This window comes from Tyto alba, unplaced genomic scaffold, assembly GCF_018691265.1.
Source record: "Tyto alba isolate M040663 unplaced genomic scaffold, T.alba_DEE_v4.0 Super-Scaffold_32, whole genome shotgun sequence".
NCBI classification, from domain to species: Eukaryota; Metazoa; Chordata; class Aves; order Strigiformes; family Tytonidae; genus Tyto; species Tyto alba.
In genome coordinates this window covers 61,534-78,465 of record NW_024881307.1, presented here as the reverse complement: position 1 = coordinate 78,465, position 16,932 = coordinate 61,534, and the positions used below count along the sequence as shown (strand labels likewise).

The following is a 16,932-nucleotide window of genomic DNA, read 5'->3' as shown; positions in this document are numbered from 1 at the left end:
CAGTTCCTGGAGTCACAGGACGGTTGGGGGGGGAAGGGACCTTTAAAGTCTATCTAGTGCAAGCCCCTGTCGTGAGCAGGGACACCTTCAGCGGGAGCAGGTTGCTCAGAGCTCCATCCAGCCTGACCTTGAACGTTTCCAGGAATGGGGCACCTACCACCTCTCTGTGACAGGGCCTCAGCACCCTCGGCATCAAACGTGAAATAACCCCTCCAAGACCATGGCAGTGGCCTAATCAGGACCAAGGGAGTTCTGAGTAGGGCCGTTTCCTTCGGTGGCATCTCCGTGCAAGGCTTGATGTGATTTTGGGGTGCTGCAAGGGCTGGGGAAGGGCAACGCGATGCTCAGGGCATCGTGTCACAGAGCCAGAGGTGCCCAATTGTCCACTTTCCTCCTGTTCCTCCTGAGGCTTCAATACGAAATAATAAAAAAGGAGTGAGTTTGGATCATGATGGGATTTGAACTGATTAGACCTCAGTGTCACCTTCCTTTGCCGTGTTATTTTACACCCGTGTCGCCTTTCACGTCAAGCCCAGCGGTTAACCTTTGTGCTGAGCAGTGCTGGGAAGGAAGTTCGTTAGAGCAAATGAATTTGTAGGATGGAAATGACAGATTACCTCAGTTCATAAAGTAAAGTGGTGCTGGAGATAGCTGGAGGGAGCGATGAGAGTAAAACCTGTTGCTTATCTGGACATTTCCGTACCAGGCTGGGACTTGGTCTGGCTAACAAGGATTTCTTGAAGCACCAAAAGGATGGAGGCTGTGCCAAAACGAGACATTCCTGAAACGCCCTGATTTTTTTCAGAAAATCAGTGCTGCCCTGTAACATGTATTTTCCCAACAGTTTGCATCTCTCTTTTATTTTGGCATCTTGCGCTTTTAAATACACCCAAATGCTGCTTATGCCTTTCGCCTTGGTGGGACACAGCATTTATACCCCGCTTCTCTATTCCGGCTGGTTTTTGCTCAAAACAGAGCTGGTTCCTCCCCATCCACTAAGTCTTCCGAGCAGGAAGGGTCTTGGGGGCCGTGGCTTTCAACACCCACCCGGTTACGCATCACAGTTGATGATTTCATAATGGCCACGGCTGTGTCTCCGGAGATGGTGCACACGGGGGGCCACTGAGCTCCTCTCAGAGAGGGGTGCTCCAGTGTCCTGGGGGTATCTGTCCCCCTGACTGATCTGGAGGTTCAGTTATCCCCAAAAAGTGGTGGCTGACGTGAGGATGGACCAGAATGAGAGTTACAAAAGGACACTGCTGGAAGAGTTACAGGTAGCATGGCCGGGGCTCTGCCGAGGGGCTGAGCATCCCCCAACCAGTGGGAAAACTCTCCCCAAAACCCCATGGACATTTCCCCAGGGCACAAAAGGATGGGCAGGGGGAGATGCCTTTGTTTGAATAGTGTTTGGTTGCTGTAATGACAGCAGCAGGCTTCAGAGATGAACCTCAGCAATTCAGTAGTCCCAAGCTTTCCACTTTGTGCCTTTAGTAGAGAAAGAATTTGAACAGTGATGAAAACTAAAGGGTGTTTGAGCATTGCAGAGTTTTTCTTTGTATGGGTGAACAGATTTTGGTTTTCTCAGATTAGTTACTGTCCATGGAGGCAAGGAAGGAGAAGCCAAGTGGCAGCAATGTATTTTCTTTCTATTTAAGACACGCATAGTGATTAGAAGTGTAGCCTAAAGAGGGGAAAAATGCACCAAGTTCTCCAGGAGGCCCTTTCAAAGCCGCAGTTGTGACTCAAGTGTGAGACGTGGCTGGGGTTTTATGGCTTTGAACACAGTAATCCTGCTCATCCCCTTCCCCAGCCCAGGTGTCAAGGGGTAAAGAGCAGCAAAAAGAGTTATTTCTGTTTGCTCCTGTAGTTCTCCTTTGGCTTTTAAGACACGGCTGCTCTTCAGGCAGTGAGAGCAGTGGTATTTCAGGCGAGGAGAGCATTGGCTGTCAGTCTTTGGCTTTTGCAAGGATAAAACCCGTGGTTTTGGTGGAAAGTGCACTTGCAGCAAGGGAAGCCTGAGCCTCGTTGGGCTGAAGATGAAGCTTCACCCTTGCAGGTTCCTCAGGGCCTGTGGAGGTTGTTGGTGGCCATGTCCTGGGGCCAAGTGCCATCTGGTGATTCCTGCAGCTATTGCCTTTCGATAAAGGCTGTGAGAAAAAGTGCAGGGTTTGGGGGGTTTCGCCCACATTGGAAATCCCTTTGTTTTTTTGTTTGTTTGTTTGTTTTTTTAAAAAAAGGAACTGCAAGAACGAGGCAGGAGGTTTGTTTTTCTAGTGTGAAACCCTCAGGCCTCTCCCCCTGTAGTAAGTAACTTCCCAACTCACATTGTATACAATCTAGGTGATGCCACGTGCTGTTTTATTTGGGTATGGGAAGAAACAGCTCCTCCAAGTCTGTGTTTTTAGGGCCGTGCCTGGAGGAGGAGGCACCCAGAGGCCTCGTGGACTGACGTGGAGGCAGGGGTGGGTGATGGCTGGGGGGACGTAAGGGAGCTCTACACACCCATCTCCAACTTTTCCCTTCTTCTCGTTGCTGAACAGAGACATGACGAAGAGGCGGTAATTGACCGGGGAGGAGTGAGCAGTGTTGTCAGGATTCACTATGAGATGGAGGAGTTGGAAGGTGAGTCTCTGCTGAGATGCTCAGAGAGGGGCCACCAGCCCAGCGCCTCTTCCCACTGCACAAAGACCCTACAACATCCCTTGCTCAGTGTCCCCTCACATGCAGGAAAACGTGCTGTGCTTCTTAATGAAGCAGCACAGTTATTTGCACATTGTTTACTATTACAGTTTCTCAAATGGAGGGGAAAAGCCCCTGCAGAGGCCACGGTGTGAGTTTTAGCCACAGGGTTGGATAATGCGTGGTTTGTTTTCCCACAGCAGCTGCTCCTGGGCTTGGAGAGGTCAGGAGACTGATTTGACAGCTGCAGGCATGGGGCTGTGATTTATCATGGGACTGATTTGATCTTCTCACCTTCTGCCATACAAAGATTTTATAAATAAATACCTTCTGTCACTGCTCAATGAGCAAGTCTGAGTGTTGTCGAGCCAAATCTGGAATTTGGGAAGAGGTTCGATAATTCAGGGCACTTTCCGATGACCAGGAGCCATCACTTGTTATTTCTCTGTTGTTGCAAAGCTCGAGTAAAACAGGCTTGGAAAAAAAGGAGAGGTCTCTGATGATCCAGTGAAAACAAAATTAAGAGAAATGGGTGTTTCCTTCTGGGACGGCTGCACTGATTTAGCCGTGGCCTCTGCATGAACCATACCCACAATACCAAGAATGCTGCAAATGCTGCTTTTTCACAGGCCACCGGAACCTGTCTGTGGGCATGTGGATGCCACCAGTGAGGCAGAGCCACCGGCACCACCGACCCCGCAGCCAGAAGCACCAGGAAGGTGACCAGGAGAAGGACTCTGCCCCAGTGGAGCAGGGCTACCACTGTAAGTCCCACCACAGTTTTCACTAAACTCCTCAGGGCTATGTAGGCAATGGGGTCTTCTGCACACAGGTCCACTGTGACTAGCTGGAGTGACTTGCTGCTCTTCCGAGGAAAAGTGACATTATTTAGCAAGACCTCCTTTTTCCAAACTTTGCCCAGTTTTTTTGTTTGTTTGTTTTTTTTTTTCTTTAAGGTAGTTAAATGCATAATGGATTTAGGGTCACCTTCCTTCGAGGGATCCTGGCTTTAAAAATGGAAATGTGGGGAAGAAAAGCTGCCCATCCTTTTGCAGAGGTGGAACTGATGCTTTTCCTACTTGGTGGCTCTGCGCAAGCCTGGACAGAGCCAGGGGAGAGGGGACAGCCGGATATTTATGGCTGAACCCATGTCCACTTTGCATGTGAGCGTGACGGGCCATATTCAAGCACGGTAACAGGATGGGGCTTTTTCTTCTGCCCCCAGACACCCCATCCCAGCGGGTGCAGTTCATCCTCGGGACCGAGGAAGATGAGCAGCACACCCCCCATGATTTGTTCACTGAGCTGGATGAGATCTGCGTGAAAGAGGGTGAAGATGCTGAGTGGAAGGAAAGGGCAAGGTAAATCTCTGCTGCCGACGGCGGTAGGAGAGGAGACCCTGTGCCAACAGCACCCGCGGGCTCTGCTGTCTGCTCCCCGGCAGGCGAGGCTTTTGCAGCTGCAGGTGCTGCTGCGTGGAGCCTTCCCCTCTTGCCACCCCACAGCTCTACCCAAGGGGCTGCGTTGCTGGGGCTGTTTTCTCGCAATGGGGCTGATGGTGCCCGATGCCCGCAGGTGGCTGAAGTTTGAGGAGGACGTGGAAGACGGTGGCGAGCGCTGGAGCAAGCCCTACGTGGCCACGCTGTCCCTGCACAGCCTCTTTGAGCTGAGGAGCTGCATCCTCAACGGCACAGTGCTGCTGGACGTTTCTGCCAACAACATCGAGGAGATTGCAGGTATTGTGGGCGCTGGCAAATGGCAGTTGATCAGCCAGGGAAACTCTGGGAAACTCTGCGCTGTAGATTGCTTCCAGTTTGGTTAAATGTGTAGAGTCAGACCGAAAGGCCACACTGGGCAAGAAAATTACATTATTTAGAATGGGAAATAATTACCTGAGAGTAGTAAATGAGCACTTAGGTGATGTTTATTAGCAAAAGAAAATTCTTGCTTTCCCTCCAAAGGCTGAATTGTGATAAAACGTCTTGCTAAGCAAGGCTGAGCCTGCGTTAGGGTGGCCTGTGTGGCCGCAGCCTTCCCCAGGGGCTCTGGGGGTCGGGACTTGACGGGGTTTCTGCTCCAATGGCTTAATTTCCCTTTGCCGTCCCCAGATATGATCCTGGGCCAGCAAGAACAGTCCAAGGAGTTTGATGAGTGCCCACGGGCGAAAATTCGAGAATTCCTCTTGAAGAAGCATCACCACCAGAATGAGAAGGAAAGAAGCAACATTTTCCCCATTCTGCACTTGTTTGGTGATGGGAGTGGGAAGCAACCAGACCTGCACCCCCTTGACATTCCAGGTGAGGGGTTTTGCAGGGCTTTGGGCCCAGGTGAGGGGTTTTGCAGGGCTTTGGGCCCAGGTGAGGGGTTTTTGTTGGGCTTTGGCCACAGGTGAGGGGTTTTTCCTGGGCTTTGGTCACAGGTGAGGGGTTTTTGTTGGGCTTTGGGCCCAGTTGAGGGGTTTTTGTTGGGCTTTGGGCCCAGGTGAGGGTTTTTTGTTGGTCTTCGTCCTCATTAGGCTATTCCTGGCAAAAGAGAGGCATCCCAATTGCTCTTTTTCCATTTTTCTGTGTGTCTTTCTTTTTCCCACCAGCCCAAACACTCACCCCTCACCCTGCCACCACTGCAGGAGATAAAAACGGGGTGAACCGTGAGACCAGCTCAATGGATTTAAGCAAGGTGAGACACTCATAGCTTTCTTATGCCTTTTGGGCCAGATTTGCTCTTGCAAACTTGGCTGGAGAGCATGCTGCAGAGTGCTGTGGGCTTTGCTTTTGGAGTAATTGCCTGAAAATCACTTGTCGTGCCCAGGCGGAGCTGCACTTCATGAAGAAAATTCCCACCGGGGCTGAAGCATCTGACGTGCTCGTAGGAGAGCTGGATTTCCTTCAGCAGCCCTTCGTGGCATTTGTCCGCCTGACCCCAGCTGCCCTCCTCTCGGGCATGATGGAAGTTCCCATCCCGATAAGGTCCAGATAAGAAGCACAAACTTTTCATTTCAAAGAAAACCCAACTAAACAACACCAAATTGCATGCATCGGTTTGGCGTCCCCAGGGAATGCAGCCAGCGAGAGCAAGCACGTTTCTCCCACTCACATAGCCTTGCCATCGTTTCTCCCTTCCCTGCTCTATCTTTTAAACCCGTTGGCCAATTTTAATGAAAGTTGGCCCAAAAATTCAATTCGTGGTTGGTTTTGATGAGTTTCAAATTCACCACAGAGTTCAGTAAGCCTATGTGTCCCCGCTAGAGCTGTGTTCTGGGCTGGGAGCTCCCGGGGATTTCCTTGGGTGCCCTTTGAGCAAGGGCATGTTTTTCTCTCTCATTTTGTTTTCCTTGCCCAGGTTCCTATTTATTTTGCTTGGACCAGAAGGAAAAGGCCAGCAGTACCATGAGATTGGCAGGTCAATGGCTACTATCATGACGGATGAGGTGCGACAAGATCAGAGATATCTCTGGGTCCTTTTTGGCTTTTTTCACCTCTCCCTGTCTCTGTAATAGTGAGGAAGAGGATTTGCTGTCCCAGCTGCCCGCAGCTCTACAAAGAGCCCACCCCTCGTTCTCACCCCAAAGCAACCACAGGCATTTGCACCACCCCCCGTCCTGGAGGCTGAAATCCCAGCCGGGTGCATCCTGCACCTCGTCCTTCTCCCCGGGGCCCCCACTCGCTGTCCCCAGCGGTGGCATTGCGAGGGCCAGGAAACCTTCTCTTGCTCTTGAAGCAAAAGGCTGCAGGGTGCCATGGGGGATGGGGGCCTCACGCATATGATTACAGATACCAGGATGCACAGATTTTAACTTTGGGGTGGATATTTCCTGGCGTTTCCAGACGAGAATCTGGGGGAAATTATCCTTCATTTAGCCAAGGTCTTGTTGCACGTGTCAGGACATCCAAGATGGGTTGGCCTCTCACCAGGTTGTCTCCTTTGGGCAGGTTTTCCATGACGTTGCCTATAAAGCCAAGAGCCGGGATGACCTCGTGGCCGGCATTGACGAGTTCCTGGATCAGGTCACGGTCTTGCCACCAGGAGAATGGGATCCATCGATTCGAATCAAGCCCCCGAAAAACAGTCCCATCACAGGTGGGTGCTGTGACAGAGGGAGGTGCGAGGGGGACGGGCAGGACAGGGATGCTGTCCCAGGGCCAGAGTTCACAAGGGCCCAGCTTGACACAGTCACCCAGAGCAGAAGCAGAACAAGCCAGGGATTCCAAATCCATATCTTTATCTTACTTCCATTTCAACAGCAAAAAAGGAAGATGCCAGCAGCTCCCGATGACAGTGCTTCTCACAGCAAGCCAGAGAAACACAGCGGTCCTGAGCTGCAGCGGACAGGAAGGTGTGAGCTTTAACAGTTGGGGGTTCTATTTTTTTCTGTTTGCCTCTCCAATCTCAGCACGCACCTTCCCTTCGAGCAGGTGTTTGGGGCTGGTTGCTTGAGTGAAGGGGCTCCACATAACCAGCCTGGTCCCCTGGGCTGGGCAGGGGGCAGATCTGGGCAGCTGGGCTCAGCCACAGCATCGCTGCACACAGGTTTTCCTGATTTGGGGTGGAAGCAGATGTGTAAATACCTCCAGGGAGAGCTCTGCTGCTTCTCAAAGCAAGGGACTGTTGCAATAAGAGGGGCCAGGCCCTCAAGTTGGTTCCTTGTTCTTTTTGTTGGAGGGGGTTTTTGCGTACCTCGGTTTCTACAGGGTATAAAACGGGAAGGGGAGTGCTTCCTTTTAGCAGTGCTCGTGGTGGCCCTTCTGTAGGAAAGCAAACTCTGTTGTGCTCTTCCAAGAGAACAGTCTGATTTTTTTTCCCTCCTCCAGGCTCTTTGGAGGTTTGATCCGGGATGTGAAGCGAAAAGCCCCATGGTACTGGAGTGACTTTCGGGATGGTCTGAGGCTGCAGTGTCTGGCGTCCTTCCTCTTCCTCTACTGTGCCTGCATGTCCCCCATCATCACCTTCGGGGGACTGCTGGGGGAGGCGACCCATGGCCACATAGTGAGCACCTCTCTGGGTTGGGTGGCATGGGGGAGGATGAAACTCATGCAGAAGACATTGCTGCAGTGAACTTGCTTTGGTTTTGTTTTTTTTTTTTCCCTGCTTTATTTGCTGACTGCTGCCTTTCTTCCCTGGATAGAGTGCCATGGAGTCACTGCTGGGCGCATCCCTGACCGGTGTGGTGTTTTCCCTCTTTGCTGGACAACCTCTCACGATCCTCGGCAGCACTGGACCTGTCCTCGTGTTTGAAAAGATCCTCTACAAGTTCTGCAAGTAATGCTGCCTGCTGCGGCTGGGGGCTGCAAGGGCCTTCAGAAGGCAGCAGCGATGGGGAAAAGATGTTTTTATTCTATTTTTCTCGGTGGTAGCTGTTTGGTTTAAGTTGTCTTCTGTGCCAGAGACATGGCATGCTGCTGCTTTAGTACGTGATGGTGCAAGAGCCCTCGGTCTCTGCAGTGTGGAAGGGGTCGTTTGGGGTTTCTAGGGTTAAAGCGCAGCAGGGGGAGGGGGAGAAAGCAAAAGGATGTGGATGCCCAAGATGGGCTGTACAAGAAAGATGAGACAAGTCACTCTGGTTTGGGAAGGAGGGAAGATTGGCTTTTCTCTGAGTACCAAAGCAGGCACTTTTGAGTCTGATTTTTGCTGGGAGTGGAAATATGTTTTGCCCAAACATGCAAATAGTTTTGTGATGAAATACTTTGAGTTTTGGTGATTTTATTGAAAAGTAGGAGCTTTTTGTGTGAAATGGACACTTTCCATGACAGTCCTTTTGTGGTGGTGACTTTGATGTGAGATGAACCACCCATACTGCAATGAAATTTATTATCAAGCCCCAGCTTGCAGGTAGCAGGTGACTGAGCGCAAAACCCTCTGGTTTCCGTGTCAGGGCATCAGGGTGATGTGGGACAACACCACCTCTTCCACACCAGGGACCTGACCTCAGTTAGCCTCCGAGGGCTAACACCAGATAATTGATAATAATAATGATAAAGCAGTCCTTGGCCCCTCCTCCTGCAGGCTCCCAGCCTGCCCCGCAGCCCCGAGGCTGGCTGTCCATGTCCATGGGAACTGCCCTGACCCTCCGCAGCCTGGACACGCTCCTAAATCGCTCCCAGGTTTCCCCGCAGGCAGGCACGGCTCGGAGCCTCGTGCCGGCCTTTCCACCCCTCATGCTGTTTGGGTTTCCCAGGGAGTACACGCTCTCCTATCTCTCCCTGCGGGCGTGCATCGGGCTGTGGACTGCCGCCTTCTGCATCGTGCTGGTGGCCACCGACGCCAGCTCCTTGGTGTGCTACATCACCCGCTTCACCGAAGAAGCCTTTGCCTCCCTCATCTGCTTCATCTTCATCTACGAGGCTCTGGAGAAACTGAATCGTCTGCGGGAGACCTACCCTGTGCACATGCACAGCAAGCTCGACTTGCTCACCACCTACTAGTGGGTGTTTTCCTCCAAAACCACGTCTGCCCCTTGACAGGAGGTCAGGGCTGCACCTTCACAGCCTTTGACCCCTTGACCCCTGTCTTGGCTTCTTTCCTCCCAGCTGTAAGTGTGAGGCACCGACCCATCCCAGCAACAAAACCCTGCGCTTCTGGGAGAGCAACAAGATCAACGTGTCCAGCATCACCTGGGAAAACCTCACGGTGGCTGTAAGTGCCCTGAGCCACTGCTTCCTCGCACCGCGGCCATGGGGCCCGGGGGCATTCGTGTGGTGCAAAGGTCAAAGCCCGTTAGGTGATGATGGACTTCAAACTGGGCTAGTGCTGCTCTGGAAAGCCACTACTTAAATTTAATACGTGGTTTTATGCCGCTTGGACCTGGGAAGGAGAGTCCACCTTATCCAATCCACCTTGTCCCCGGTGTTGTAGGAGATAACTGTCCTCCTCCGCTCTGTTGCTGGACAATATTGCTGACGGGGAGCAACGATAAGTGGGTGGTTTGATTCTGGTAGCAGTTGGAGGACTAAAGTTCATGCTTGAAGGTAGTAATTGGCTTCCTTAACTGGTTGCTAATAACTCTAGGCCTTGCTTTCTTATTCAGTGCTGCCTGCAGGTACATGCATAAATCTGCATGTCTGAGCAGCCTCTAGGGCTGTTGCTGCTGGAAGCAGAGGGATGGGAAGCTTTTCTGGACATCTTCACCCCCTCTTGGTCAGGTTCTGCGAGGCCTCCCCTGGGAAGGGACAATTTGTCTCTTCTCCTTTCCTACCATGGCTGCCTTAGCCCTCCTTCCCCATTCCCTCTTTCTCTATCGTCAAGAGTTTCCAGCGTTTCCTTCCCCTCTGGTGTCTTCTTCAGCCACGGTTACCTGCTGTTGCAGCAGAGGATGTACCGCGGGTCTATGTTATGGTGTCCCATCACATTTCATCTCTCCGCTCTCCTCCGTGCAGTTCGATGTATCACTCGTTCAGCTGCTGCTGGTCATGAACTGTAAATCTCCAGCCACAGCAGTCACAGGGGCATGGATCTTGGGCCGAAATCCTCAAGCCCCCCTAGTTACTCAAGGTTTCCATGCCACACGTGCACTGCCTTTGTGTCCTGACACTCTGTTTCTCCAGGAATGTCAGTCTTTGCATGGAGTGTTTCAAGGACCCGCCTGTGGACACAACGGCCCCTACGCACCCAATGTCCTCTTCTGGTGCTGCATCCTCTTCTTCTCCACCTTTGTGCTCTCGAGCTTACTGAAGAAGTTTAAAACCAGCCGTTACTTCCCAACCAAAGTAAGTAGAAGATGGTGGCCAGTAGCAGTCTCCACCTTCACTTCCCCAAATGGCTTTCCTGGAGCACTAAGCAGTACTTGGCATCACTTGGTCAAGCTGGGAAATGCTGACCTTGAAGGTCAAGCTCTCCATCAGCTCGGACGTCCCTCACTCATTTCCATGAGTGCAAAATGACCGTAGCATTTCCCACCTGCCTTGCAACCTGCCCCAGAGCAATTTTTCGCTCAGGCAGTGGGAAATCAGGTCTTCCAAAGTTTGGGAGTTTTTCCCACCTTCTGTGTATTATGTGCTCGAGGGGAAGTTGATTCAGATGAGGAATAAATGATGCCTCAGGTCCTTATTCCCATTTTAGCTGTGAGTGTGGCTGTAGTGGCAGACATCTGTTCCCTTTTTGGATTTTTTTTTTTTTTTTTAAGTTTCAAATTCAAACAACCCTTTTCCACCTAATTAAAATCTTTTATTGTCTGACACCAAATCTCCCAGGGGTAAACACAGCAGCAATGTGTAACCAAGGGGTTCAGCCGCATGTCCTCGGAGTGTTGGGGTTTCGTTAACCAGCCTTCATGTTGTTGATGTCCCCAACTTTTCCCTCTCATGTTAGAGCCCCATTTGCGACGCCCCTGTCAGCTCTGGTTTCTTGCCCCAGGTGCGGTCCACAGTAAGTGACTTTGCTGTTTTCCTCACCATCGTCATCATGGTGCTTATGGACTTCATGATTGGGATCCCATCACCAAAGCTCCACGTCCCCCACGTGTTCAAGGTAATGAGGGGTTTTGGCACGGAGCTGGTTCCAGCCCTTGGGGATGCCAGAAGGTGATGCTGGGACAGATCAGGGCTGAGTCTGGAGGAGATGGTGGTGGTGGGACCTTCTCTTCTTCCACCTCCGAGTGCATCGTTTCCTTCGGGAAACTAGAAGACAGCCCCCAAACTAGATACCTCCAGGAGAAGTATCTGTGGACGCTTGCAAAGAGGACACTGACACTAGAGAGGACAAAGAGCACGCCCCACAGGAGAGAGTGACATGCAGCCAGGGCTGGGAGATGCTTGGACACAGGCAGGGAGGGGAAGATCAAAGCCAGTGGAGTGGCTGGGCTGGGAGATGATGCTGATGTGCGTGTTTTGTTGCAGCCTACTAGAGACGACCGCGGGTGGTTCATCAACCCCCTAGGACCGAACCCTTGGTGGACGGTGTTGGCTGCGCCCATCCCAGCTCTGCTCTGCACCATCTTGATCTTCATGGATCAGCAGATCACTGCTGTCCTTGTGAACAGGAAGGAGCACAGGCTGAAGGTAAGGGGCTGAGAGATGGCCCTGTCCCCACCCCACTCTCCGGCCTGCAGAGATGGGGAAAAGCTCCTATTCCAAATGCTTTGGGAAGGCATTGCTTTGGGACAATGTCAGACTGCATGGCAAGATGCTCTCGTGGGTTCATGATGACACAGGGAGCAAATGACAGGAGACTTCAGATGAGCAATCTTTTGGAGCCGCAAACTAATCTGAGAGAAATACAGAAGCACTTTTCTGTTTTAAAACGTCAACCACGGCTGGGGGAATGAATTGTTTTGATGCACTGCCAGGGATAAGGGAGTTGCATCTTACTTGCAAGCAGCGGAAATTGCTTTATGAATGAAAACAACAGTTTCTCCAAATGCACTCTGTCTGCACTCCTGGCAGATTTTGATGCAAGGTGCTTGCTCAGAGACTGGATACATCCCTGTTTCTTTCCAATTCTTGTTTTAAATTTTCAAGAAGTTGAGTTGTGCTCAAGTAGGGTTTGAGTCTGACTTGTGATGCTGTCCTTGCGCTCTTACACTGTGGGATGCTGTTTCTTGTTTTCCTCCCTGCAGAAAGGATGCGGGTACCACCTGGACCTTTTCGTGGTGGCCGTGATGCTCGGGGTGTGCTCTGTGATGGGGCTGCCCTGGTTTGTGGCTGCGACCGTCCTGTCCATCACCCACGTGAATAGCCTCAAAGTAGAATCTGACTGCTTAGCTCCGGGAGAACAACCCAAGTTCCTGGGGATACGAGAGCAGAGGGTCACGGGCTTGATGATCTTTGTGCTCATGGGTTGCTCTGTCTTCCTCACGTCTGCGTTAAAGGTAAGAGAAAATTGCAAAGCACCCAACAACCACAAGCTTTTTGGAGGTTATGCAAAAGGGGTCTCCTCTCTCCAGGCCTGAGCAGTTGTGGAGCAGAGGAGGAAGTGATGCCAAACCTTGGGGCTTGCCCCACGGTGGGAAGCCAGCCTCTGTGACACTTCTCATCCCTTCAGACCCCCGTTTGGTGGGCTCATGGCAAGCGAGCAAGGCAGCTGCTTTAATTTTCAGGCATCTTTCAGGCCCACCCGTGTTTATGGGTCACCATTAAGCATATTCAGACTTCTGCTCTCTTTCAAACAGGGAGCACTTTATCGGTTGCAATTTGCTCCCCCAGATGCCCCAAAACAACGATTCCCAGTAGCTAAACACACTGACATTGTCCCCATGGGCTTCCTTGCGCAAAGTAATCTCATCTTTAGGCTAAAAGGGGGCACTTTGCTTTTACCTCTCGCCACACGAATACGTAGAAATGGTTTTCTACTGACACAGAATGCAGCACATGGTAGCATGGGTGAAAACACCGCTTTTCCTCCAACTTTTCTGGAAAAGAGGATTATTTGGATGAAAGGTCACTCAAAGGTTCAGTATAAAGCAGAGCATTAGCTCACTCGCACACACAAAATCTCTGATGGTGAAAATCTGACACATCTCTAACCCTGTGGAAACTGGGAAGATTTAGGCAATTCTGGACAGTGCCTGTAGAAGAGGTGGGTAATACAGAAAATGCAGTTTCAAGAAATAAATTATTGCATTCTTTCTTTTTCAGTTTATCCCAATGCCTGTGCTTTATGGCGTCTTTCTCTACATGGGCACGTCGTCACTCAGAGGAATTCAGGTACAGACTGTTGTACAGCGCGCAGTGTGTCAGCTCCCTGGTGTTTCATCTCTGTAGCAGCAGGAAAAAAGTGGTGGCGTAGGAAAAAACCTCTCCAGGAGCAAACAGTGGAAATATTTGGTGTAGGGGGATGACTGGTGGGGGCACGGGAGGTTACAGAGGTCTGGGAGGACCGGGCAAGCTCAGAACGCTCTTTATTTCACAGTTTAGGGCAGGTCGGTGTTTGGTTCCATGAAAATGGGGGAATTCAGCGCAATAGGAAGGCAATTTCTGCTAGCAGTGGAAATCCTTGCTGAGGGACTCAGTGGGCCAGGAAAGGCTAATAATAGAACAGTGTGGATCAATTGCAATTTGGAGGGCAGCTCTCGTGGGCTGGCTGGTTTTTAGATGGAGTGAAGGGAAAAGGGGTGCTGCTCCCAGGAGGAACATAGTGGGATCCAGGATTTCTCACTGCACACGAGACCTTGAAAAGTCCCCCCACGTCTCAAGAGGGCCAGAAACTTTCTGCAGTCCCAAGGTGGCCACTTTTCACTTTGATTTTGCAGTTCTTCAACCGCCTGAAGCTGTTTTGGATGCCAGCAAAACACCAGCCAGATTTCATCTACCTGCGGCACGTCCCCTTGCGAAAGGTGCATTTGTTCACCATGATCCAGCTGATCTGCCTCGTCCTGCTCTGGGCCATCAAGGTGTCCCCAGCCGCCATCATCTTCCCCATGATGGTAAGAGCCGGTGCCGCTTGGCAGCGGGATGTTTGCAGCGCCGGAGTGAGATGTCACATTATCTTGGGCCTCACCACATCTTCCCTCTTACTCGTGAAGGTTTTGGCTCTCGTTTTTGTCCGGAAAGTGATGGATTTCTGCTTCTCGCAGCGAGAGCTCAGCTTTCTGGATGACCTTATGCCAGAAAGCAAGAAGTTGCTGGATGATGAGAAAAATGAAGCCGAAGGGGAAGAGGTAACACTTTCTGGGTGCTCAGGGCTGGACATCTCTCTCAGGCTGTGCCATTGCCTGTTGCTATCACAGCTTGTCTTGAAATATTGGGGGAAGGTCAGAACTCAATAGAAATAGATCCTGATGGCCTGGATCCCACATTGTAACCTTTCTTTCCTAAATTAGGAGAGAGCTTAACACTTGAATTGGGGTATAATCTTTCAAATGAGTCATTTGTAACGATGGTGATGATGACTGTTTTTATTATTATGGAAAGGTTTGCTCATAATAGTGTGTTTAAATCCATGCTCCCCCTCCAGTGTTTGGACTGAAAGGTCTCTGCCCTGCTGCACTAATCGCTAAAGCTGCCAAGGGTCAGAAGGAGAGGGCATCATGCAATGTTTTTGCTGGCTGCTTGGTTTACCTCCGCTTTGATCAGAGAACTTGATTTGTCCCTTTTACATCAGGAGTCCCAGATGATGATGGAACCTGCTGCTGCTGCTGGAAATTCAGTTCAGCTGAACCTGGGGAAGACCAGTGACTCAGCTATCCCAGAGCAAAGCAGTGACAGGTAAAGCCCACCAAGCACCAGGACCCCCGGCAAAATTAGTTTGAAGGCTTCTGGCACAGTTTTCTCCCCTTGCATCTTTATTGAGCATCCCCCAGAAACCAGCAGTCAGCTGCGTGGGAAAATCAAATGTATGGGCAGGGCTGCAGGATGTGATCGCAGGGCTCTGACCCCAAGCAGAGGGGCTGCCCAGCTCACGTGTGACCCCCAAAACTTGCATCATCATTGCCTTGATTGTAGCTGGAGATCCTCGTGCTTAACAATGAGGAGTTGCAGGCATGATCCGTGCCAGCAGTGGCTCAGGAGCCCACTCCAGGGCTAAACACCAGCAAGAGCCTTGGCTTGGGCCTGCTGCTCTGCAGCTCTCAGGCTTGCCTCCCCAAACTCCCCGTCCAGCAAAACCTCCTGTGTTTACACTGAGCTTTGGTTCTCCAGGATGCCCTGTTCCTCTTGCTGCTGCTAACACACTTGGTGCATCAGTGCCCATAATCACGGGCTGCTGTGTTGCATTCAAGGTGAAGAGGTGAATCCCCTTGTGTTCTAGCCAGTCCTCAGAGATGAGAGGGGCTGAGGGCAGCTGGACTTATCCTCTTAATAGCTATGCCAATTATTGCTGTGACTATAGGCCTGACACCAGGTGCACAAACAGCCCATGTGCTGTAGGTCCGGTGCCATTCAAGAGAAGCAGTCAGGTGCATGAATAGTACAGTTCATTCTTACGCAACATTTACGGATTCTTTGAGATTGCCTACGATAAATGCACAAACTGCAGTTGGCTGTATAGCAATACACACAAAAATGATTGCAAACACAGACTTACACCCCGGGTAATCACTCAGCATAGCTGAGGGCATAAATTTTACCAAAAGGCACCCCTTCTGGGGCGCGGCGAGGAGCACTGAACCCATCCACCTGTCCCTCCAATGTGGTGTTGATTATCGTCCCTCCGAGTCAAATACAAACTTGGGGTGGTATTTATCAAAATGTGTATGTGTGATTGGGTGGGACTGTGGTCAACCCGTTGTTTCTTGAGTAATGACACAGCACATTTCTTGGTGCAACATGCATGCAGTTGTTGTGGGAAAAGAGGAAGCATGGGAGATAGTGTCTGCAGAGTGGTGCAAAACATCCCTTGGGAAAAGGGGAAGAGCAGGAGATAAATCTGCAGAGTCATGTCAAAACATTCCTTGAGAGAAGTAGAAGAACAGGACCACACGGCCTCCACCTCGCTTCTCATTCCTCCTTGGTGACATCACAACACCAATCATCGGATCTTCATCCTGTCCTGTGTTTGTTCTGGGCACCGGGTGTGTGTTAAGGAAATGTGTATTTTGCAGTTTCTTCGCTGTTTTGCTTTTCCCACACTTCCTACACGCTGTGTAAAATATTTATTGCAGGACCGATCCTTCCGAGGTTGGTATCTCAGGTGAAATTTCAACAACGGACGTATGGAAGGCTGTCCCCGTGAGCACAGAAGCACGCTGAATGTGGGGAGGGAAGAGGTGAGGGATTGCCTGTGACCGTGCCCGTGCTCCTCTGCAAGCGGCAGCGCGTGCCTGCGGTTCGCCCGTGCTTTGGGTGGCGATGCCGAGCAAAGGGCCCGTCCCCGGGAGCAGGCGGCCAGGACCGTGGCACGCAAACCAGCTCCTCTCTGCCGGGGTGGTCCCACGGACGGGGCTGAGCCGACAGCGGCCGGCAGGTCTGCCACTGATGGTGCTCTCCCTCTTCCTCTTTTTCCTCCAGTTTTCCTGTCGGGGCATCTTGACTTTGAAGGAGAGGAGTAAGGACATGACTCAGGGACGTGCCAACGCAGACACAGGGAGGAGTGACTTTTTTTGCATGTAGAGGATTCCCATTAAAGCCGTGCAGGTGTTTTCTGTTATCCTTGGTGTGCTGCAGGCATTTGGTGTCTCTACACCAGCAAAGAGAGGTGCACATCCCAGTCACTGGGAGGGAGGGAGGACGGTGTTGTTAAGCCTCCATGTGTACGTGCGTGCGTATTTGCGGTTTTGTAGTGGCAGTGGGGCCACTACACCCCAGCAGAGAAGGTCTCCTCGCAGCCCCCCACCTTGCTGAGGGCTCAGCACATGCTCCTGGCTCTTGGCAGCTGCAACTGGTGCCC

The 16,932-nt window shown here is 51.4% G+C and overlaps 1 protein-coding gene across 1 annotated transcript; it reads left to right on the top strand.

The window, feature by feature from the left end:
* Window positions 1-2,407: 2,407 nt before the first annotated feature.
* On the top strand, window positions 2,408-16,692 carry LOC116960399 (electroneutral sodium bicarbonate exchanger 1-like). Its single transcript, XM_042800714.1, has 24 exons — window positions 2,408-2,622; window positions 3,309-3,443; window positions 3,905-4,040; window positions 4,255-4,415; window positions 4,788-4,919; window positions 5,249-5,355; window positions 5,488-5,645; window positions 6,019-6,106; window positions 6,609-6,748; window positions 6,914-7,012; window positions 7,488-7,662; window positions 7,802-7,935; window positions 8,852-9,097; window positions 9,204-9,309; window positions 10,218-10,379; window positions 11,026-11,139; window positions 11,508-11,669; window positions 12,227-12,478; window positions 13,245-13,313; window positions 13,859-14,032; window positions 14,132-14,266; window positions 14,710-14,813; window positions 16,208-16,312; window positions 16,554-16,692. Exons 1-23 carry the CDS (start codon window positions 2,607-2,609, stop codon window positions 16,293-16,295), a joined length of 3,093 nt encoding a protein of 1,030 aa, XP_042656648.1. The 5' UTR covers window positions 2,408-2,606; the 3' UTR covers window positions 16,296-16,312; window positions 16,554-16,692.
* The last annotated feature ends 240 nt before the right edge of the window (window positions 16,693-16,932 follow it).